The following is a 7,997-nucleotide window of genomic DNA, read 5'->3' as shown; positions in this document are numbered from 1 at the left end:
GCCTTCGGGAGCCGAAGGGGTGGGGCGAGCGCTGGAGCTTAAGTGAGGTGGGAGTGGGAAAATGGCAGCGCCTGAGGAGGAGCCGAAGCCCAAAAAGCTGAAGGTGGAGGCGCCTCGAGCGCTGAGGTGAGCGCTACCTGACATAGGGTGGAGGGTGACTGTGCCTGCTGCTAACCAGGGACCACGTGGGGTTGCGCGACCGAGGCGCCGGGTGGTATCCTCACCGCTGGCATGGGGCGAACACACGGGACCGGTTGCTCGGGTAGCTGCCCGCCTGGCTGCGACCTTTTGCCCGGCGCCCTCCCAGTTTGGCCGAGTCGCCGCCGGCTCCGGAGAAGCTCCGCCGCCCTTGGCCAATCAGAACGCCGGCCGGGGGTGCAGAGCCGGCTTTGGGCAGGCTGCGGGCGCCACGTGGGAGCCCGCCCGCGCTGAGCTGGTGCGACCCGGGAGGACCGGACCCGACCTGAGCCGAGTCACTCGCGGCCACCTCCTCTTCCTTGGGGGATGTCGAGGAGAATGCCCAGCGACTGCTCTACCCTGGGGCAACGACAGAATTCTTGGGATTTTTCGTAAAGGTCGCGGAAGGGCGCCTTGACCTTCCTTTTCGTACGTACATCGAACCGAATGGTGTTATCTTTGGAGACCCTCTACCGGGGACCAAGACTCCCCCTCCGAGGCTTTGCGGAGGTGGCATTTGCCTGAACGGTTAGGAAAGCTTGGTTTTTCTTTTTTTCCTTGCACTTTTGGCAGCAGTGGAGATAGTTCTGCACCTAACATTTGTTTCACATATGATTTGATGTTGCAACTTTTACTTACAAAAAGTTATTGGTTAAAATATTCCTTCCTAATAAGTATAAGGTGCAGTATGCCCATTCCTTGATGATTTTGAAATGTTCCTTGGAAGGCAAAGATTTTTGTATCTAAAAATAGACATCAAACTGATTGAAAACTGTTGGGACACTCCTGATTATACAGGGCAAATCTCATTTCTAACAGCATTACCCTTCTTCACCTCTGAAAAAACGAATCTTTCATAATTGAAAAGAAAAGATCACTTAGGGATTTGGTGGTGTGTTAACGCTGTTTTGAATGGATGGTGACCAAATCCCTGCCAGTGCCTTTAATGTATTCCTGTTACTTTCAAAGGGTCAAAGGGTTAGTGTGCCTACCTTATATGAAGAAAATAAACTTTTTTTTTTTTAAACGACTCAGGATGTTCCTTTTTCGTTTTAAGCTTTCAAACTATAGAGTAAAGCAAAGGCTTTTGAATCACACCTACCTGGGTTCAAGGCATGTGCTTTCTCTGGTTGGCCCATTATTAGAGTATTTCCTTAAAAAGTACCTTCTTCACAAAGTTTCCTCTACCAAATTGGAAGACAGCTGCAACTTTCCCCTGCTATCCTACTGAACATACAGACCTTAGATTTTCTCGTATGGTAATCTGTTTTCAAAGTGCTTTCCTATTTTACAGATGAGAAAATGGAAGCCCAAATGAAACAATTAGTTAAGGAACTGAAGTTTTTGAACATAGAGCATCTGGGTGCAAGTTCATTGTTTGACTTTACTGTGCCTACTTTTATACAACCACCCAAGATACACTTCTCTTCGCCTATGCAGCCTTAAAAATAACGATAAATAATAATGTTTAATATGTATTGTTTCAGCATTTTACATATTTTAACTCATTCAATCCCACAACAACCCTACAAGGTAGACACTATAATTATATACATTTTAGCAAGGAGGAAACAGGTATAGAGAGGTTAAGTAATTTGATCAAGGTCAACTTTATTAACCTCACAGTTTGTCCAAAAGCCCTAGTGAACTGTTCACTCCGCTTTTGTTTCTCTACTTTCCCATCTGTTCTTTGTTTTGTTTTGCGGTTAGTGTACATAACTTTTTGTGTTGTTGCAATATATGGGTATATGATACATAAGAATTCTTAAACAGGTATAAGGTTATTTTACATGTCATTAGTGTCTACGTAAAACTTGTAAAAGTCCTTAGGCAACTAAAACTCATTTTATAAAATATGTAGTTAGTACCACCTGTAGCCATGAAGTCAGGATTAGACACTTGAGTACTGGGATAAATCTCTTCATTTTGTGTGAAGACCTTTTGGGATTGGCTATTCCTACTTTCATTATATTAGTTTGGCTTTAAGGGTCTCAGTGTGGTAATGCACTGAGTGGTTAGACTGCATGCATTATCTATGATGACTTGCTTGACAGTTAAGGGGCTAGCTAACAGTTTTGGTTAACTTTTAAGAGAACGGCTTATCGATTGGGATTGACATGTATACACTGATGTGTATAAAATTGATGACTAATAAGAACCTGCAGTATAAAAAAACAAACAAACAAAACAACTAATAAAAAAGAAGAGAACGGCTTATAAAGTCTAAGCATGATTTAATGTGTAGAATCAGTTCCTAGGGAACAAATAAATTTGATATATATTTGTAGATGTCAAGAAAAGGATTTAGGGCTTTGTGAGAATTTCAGTTAGTTCTAGGGTAATAGTTCTCAAGCAGGGGAAGTATTGCCCCCCAAGGGACATTTGGCAATGTCTGGAGACATATTTGGTGGGGAGGGCTAATGGCACCAAGTGGATGGAATTCAAGGATGCTGCTAAACATCCTACAATGCACGGGAAGCCCCCTAAACCAAAGAATTATCCAGACAGAAGTGACGATAGTGTGAGGCTGGAAAAAACTCTGCTTCATGGAGAGCATCTGACAAGTCTAGCTTCCCTTTCTCAAATATCCATTCTTTTTCTAGGCTTTTTAGGGTATAGCAGTTACTGAAGTTGCAAAGAAATAAGCTAGCTCTATCATGTTTTCACATTGGGTTGAGGAACATTAATTGAGTGCCATACATTATACTAGGTGCTTTATTTATGCTATCTCATTTAATCTTCCCAGCAACATGTGAAGTAGGAATAATGATCCTTGTGTTACAGATGAGGTATTTAGGCCTGAAAGAAGTCGAGAAGCATTTTTGGGAACTGCTCCCTAGATGAAAATGTTCCATGATGATTATCTGTATTTAGGACCACTTAACTTTCTTTTCTCTCCTTTGGAAATATCACCCAAGTTAATTTCTTCAGTGGTCACCTCTAAGAGGATGGAGTTCCTTCCAAGGCTTGTTGAGCACATGCCAAATCTATTCTTTTAGTCAGCCTTTCAAATGCCTGCTATTTTAGGCATGGTGCTAAAAATTAGGTACATAGAGTGAGAGAGCTAAGACCCAGGTACCATCCTCTTGGTGGAAAATGAGTAGGGTTTGGGAAAATGATACCTGAGCATACTGAAAGATGACAGAGGTGTGAAGTAGGGTGTCTGGCTTTATAAAAAAGTTTGTTTGGAGGTAGAAATGGCAGAGAGCTGCCTCTGTTGGGGAACTACATTTGTTTGGTCTGACTGAAGCAGAAGGTGTAGGAGGGTCCAGGCTTTGTACTGAACACTTTAACTTGTGTGATCTTTCTATCTCTGTATCCTTCAGCTCTCAGACCCTAATTTTAACTGTCTGCTGAATATCTCCTTCTGAGTGTCTTGCTGACACTTCAAAGTCATATATATCAAACTAAATCCATCTGCTGTCCTAAATCTGCACCTTCTTCCATGGTCCCTACATCTGTTAACGGCACCACTAACTTCTCTTACTCCAAAGTTTGGAACCTAGATACTTGATTCATTTTACCTCTGCGTATGGTTATCAAAGTTGGTCTTTTCTTCTTCAGTTATGTCTGATAAATTCCTTTTCTTTTCCATCCCTGCTGCCACAACTCAAGTTTAGACTTTATTTTGCTTAGACTTGATGTTGGCTTCTTAACCAGTCTCTCCACCTACAGGTTCAAGTTCTGCCTAATCTTCTTCAGGAGTAGCTCTACTTATTCATCATAGCAAATATTCATAAGCTCTGAAGTCGATGTTAGGAAGGGTTGAACCTGAAGAGCCCACACTGTAACTCTCTCTGATGTTTTAGCAATTACACATTGTTCTGGATCATGACTTTTAATTTTATATAATTTATATATATATAAATTATATATAATTTTAATCTCTATTAAAAAGGAGACAAACTGCACTTCTCCAGTCAGCAAATGTTGACTTTTTCTCAAATTATTGCTTCCTAACCATTTCACTTCCATGGACTCCTTTTAGTCTTTCCTTCTGTCTTTTACCTCTCACTAGGACTCTGTGTTTTAGAATTGTGTATTAAACCTAGGAATAAAAGTCTGTACGTATTTTAGATGACCAAGCAACAGTTTTAGTAACCTCTTCTTTTTTTTTTTTGGTGTTTATTTATTTATTTTTTAAATACATATTTATTGGAGTAAAATTGCTTCACGATGTTGTGTTAGTTTCTGCCATACAACAAAGTGAATCAGCTATATGTACACACATATCCCCATATCCCCTCCCTCTTGAGCCTCCCTCCCACCCTCCCTATCTCGCCCCTCTAAGTGGTCACAGAGCACCTAGCTGATCTCCCTGTGCTATGCAGCAGCTTCCCACTAGCCATCTATTTTACATTTGGTAGTGTATGTATGTCCGTGCTACTCTCTTACTACGTCCCAGCCTCCCCTTCCCCCATGTCCTCAAGTCCATTCTCAACGTCTGACCTCTTCTTTTAAAACACATTTTTTTTCTATTTCAGGAAATTCTCCAGAAGATGATTTTTATAAACTGAGCATACTGTTCCCGGAGTGGCCTGTTGTGAGGATTAAATGAGGAAAATGTATGCATACTAGAAAAGAGAAAGGATGATCGATTGTGCGTCCGTAGTGTATTGCTCAGTGCCTGGTCCTTAGGAGCTATTCAGTTAATGTTTGTTGGATAAATTATCAGTGCAGCATAGCGTGGGACTGATAATCTTTACTTTTCTAGACCTTATGTTTTTAACAATGAAGCCTAAAATTGAGTTTGGCTCTTTTCGGGTGATATTGCATGTTGTTCACTTATATTTACAAATTTAATCCTTTAAGATTAAAACTTTGGTTATGAAGGAAAATGAAAAACGGAAGTCTCCTGAGGTACTTTCTATGAATCCCTTAATAAGGTCCTTTCCTAGACGTTATATACTAGGGCAGAGTGAGGGTGGTGAAAAGGCAGAGTCAGAGAAAAGCCTGCATGGATTGTCCTGGGTATCTAGAGGTAAACATGAAATGCCTGGAGCCCAGGGAAAGTGAGAAGGGCTTTTGGTAAAAAGACAGGCATTGAAACTATGTTTCTGGTTTTAGGTATAGGCCTAGACTGAATAACACTAAATAAACATGAGGCCAATATGCTACTTTCTACCTGGAATATGGCTCTTCTTCCCTTCCATCGATTAAAATCCTGCCTGTATGCAAAATGTTCAGAGTTAAGTGGGGAAAAAAATAAGAGAGAGAATCAAAATTCTGAAGAGTGTTCTGGTCAGGATGGAAGCCAGTAGAGCAGTGGTTAAGAACTTTGGTTTGACTCTTGGTCCTTATTAGCTGGTAATCTTGGAAAGATTGTTTACTGGCCCCATGCCTCTGTTTTCTCATCTTTGAAATGGGTATAATAAAAATACCTACCTCAAAAGATTGTTGAGAGGATTTCATGAAAAAATAAATATAAAATTGGCACATAGTATGTTTTCAGTAAAAGTTAGCTGTTGTTATTATGGTACTCTTTATCCTGCTTTTAGCTCCCTACCCTGCTCCAAACACTGCAATTACAAATTTAAAAAGAAAAAGAAAAGATATAGGTATACTCAAGAACAAGATAACCATCTCCACGGACTGAAATGGAAAGCAAACATGCATTTAGATCCTGGAGCAAGTGGAAATAACTTTGTGCAGGGGAACTGGAGTCAGATACCCTGGATGAAACTTGGAGCTGGGCTGGGGCTGGATGAAAAGAAGGCTGAAAGCCTCTGCTCCTGGCTGTTGCTTTAAAAAGCTGTGGCTCTGAAGTGGCGACACAGAAGTGGCTGAGCTGCCACATGGCTCAGAGATGGGAACTGTAATTTCTCCAGTATCACCTGGTACAAGAGCACCGAGCTTGGAGGTCATGGGCTGTGGAAGAGGGGTGGCTTACCTCAAAACCATTGGAAAGAGGAAGGGAAAGTCTGAGCCTGCAAACAGAGGAGGAAGACTATTACTTAGAAAATAACAAAAGCACTAGGAGATAAACTCACTTAAAATCTAATGGAGCAATTTCAAAATAACTTTTAAGTATTTTAAATATCTTTAAAAAGATAAAAGAAGTAATAGTTATAAAAAAAGCATGTTAAAAATAAACAATAGGTAAATGTGAAGTAAATGGCTATATAAAAGAAAAAATGGTGAAAAATTAAAAAAATTTTAAAAAGTTGGTTAAACTCTGGTCCAAACGTATTTAAAGCAAAAATTAGTGAGTTGGATGATAGTACTGAGTAATTCACCCTGATGTAGCACAGAGAAATCAAGAAAACTCAAGAGAATATTATATATACATATATATATATATATATATATATATAAACACATACATATATTGAGAGGCACCAACTAACATCTAACTGGGAGTTCCAAAAAGGGGAAAGAGTGTGAATGGTGGAGAGGCCTTGTTAGAAGAGATGATGACTGAGAATTTTCCAGAATTTAAGAAAGATCAAAGTCCTCAGGTTGAGAGGGTATTCCAGGTGCATATAAGTGATATCATACAGTATTTGTCTTTCTCTTTCTGACTTACTTCACTTAGTGTGATAATCTCTGGGTCCATCCATGTACCTGAAAATGGCATTATTTCATTCTTTTTTTATGGCTGAGTAATATTCCATTTTGTGTGTGTGTGTGTGTGTGTATGTGTGTATATCTCACATTTTTATCTATTGATCTCTCGATGGACATTTAGGTTGTTTCCATGGCTTGGCTGTTGTAAATAGTGCTGCTATGAACATGGGTGTGCATGTATCTTTTCAAATTATAGTTTTCTCTGGGTATATGCCCAGCAGTGGAATTGCTGGATCATATGGTAACTCTATTTTTAGTTTTTGGAGGAACCTCCATACTGTTCTCCATAGTGGCTGCACCAACTTACATTCGGATTGTGGGTTATTTTATTTTCTTTCTTTCTTTATTTTTTTTTTGTATTTTCCAACTTTTCTACACTGAACATATATATTAAGACTCTTGATTTTAAACTGGAGGAACTTGATGTGCATTAAATACATATTTTGGCCAAGTGCTGAGTGGCTAAATATCATCATTACAGAATGGACCTCTGGGATACTAAGTAAATCTGAAACTTTGTAAAACAAGTATTATGATTTTATTATAGGTTGTAATCTTTTCATCTGTATTTCTGAAATCCCAAAAGCTCTGAAAACTGGAAATTAAAAAAAAAGTTTGAGATCAATTAATTTGGCAGCAAAACTTGAATGGGTTTGAGGCCCCCTGTAGTATTTATTTGTCTGACACAAATGTGTATGTTTTGCTGTAGAAATATGTGTTTGTTAATGGCATCCTGAGTGAAACACTCCTGGGCAGTTTATAAAATATATAGTACATACAGTGCATTACCTTCCTAAAATTGACAGATTTCTAAATCCCATAAAATTCTGGCCTCAGAACATATCTTGCCCCAGGATTCAATAATAGGATTGAGGGCCTTTCTAAAAATTTAAATATTCAGTTTTTAAAAGCTTTCTATTGTGCAGGAACGACAATTTCTCATCAGAATCACTTGCTAAAATTTTCCTGCAGTCCCCATTCTACATGTTGATGATACTAAATAGATGCTTATTTCAAAGGTCTTGTTTGGCTAGTTCTACCATAATACTGGTGCTGGTTATGTAATTGAGTTATTAGGCTTTTCTTCCTTTCAAATAGTAACTGACTAAGGTAAAGACTTCTCTTCAATTTTTGACCTTCAAGATTTGGAAAGCTCATTTCACTGAAGTGGTCTCATGAACTAAAGTTTCACATACTGCTTGAAGATGATACTTTTTGAATATTTTCCAAAGTAGATTTAAAGTTGTTGCCCT

At 39.2% G+C, this 7,997-nt stretch overlaps 1 protein-coding gene across 5 annotated transcripts in view; it reads left to right on the top strand.

Annotated features, from left to right (window-relative positions):
* Nucleotides 1–5: 5 nt before the first annotated feature.
* ADK (adenosine kinase) overlaps nucleotides 6–7,997 on the top strand; it is a 506,491-nt gene continuing 498,499 nt past the window's right edge. For 4 of the 5 annotated variants that reach the window (XM_057530669.1, XM_057530671.1, XM_007166572.3 and 1 more), the window contains exon 1: nucleotides 6–126. In XM_057530669.1, the coding sequence (XP_057386652.1) occupies nucleotides 62–126 (65 nt within the window). In that variant the 5' untranslated portion in view covers nucleotides 6–61. The remainder of the gene's footprint in view (nucleotides 127–7,997) is intronic. The other variant, XM_057530670.1, reaches the window with a different exon arrangement.

Source organism: Balaenoptera acutorostrata, chromosome 16 (assembly GCF_949987535.1).
Source record: "Balaenoptera acutorostrata chromosome 16, mBalAcu1.1, whole genome shotgun sequence".
NCBI lineage: Eukaryota > Metazoa > Chordata > Mammalia > Artiodactyla > Balaenopteridae > Balaenoptera > Balaenoptera acutorostrata.
Note: the sequence above shows the minus strand (reverse complement) of the source record. Positions and strands in the feature narration are given on the sequence as shown.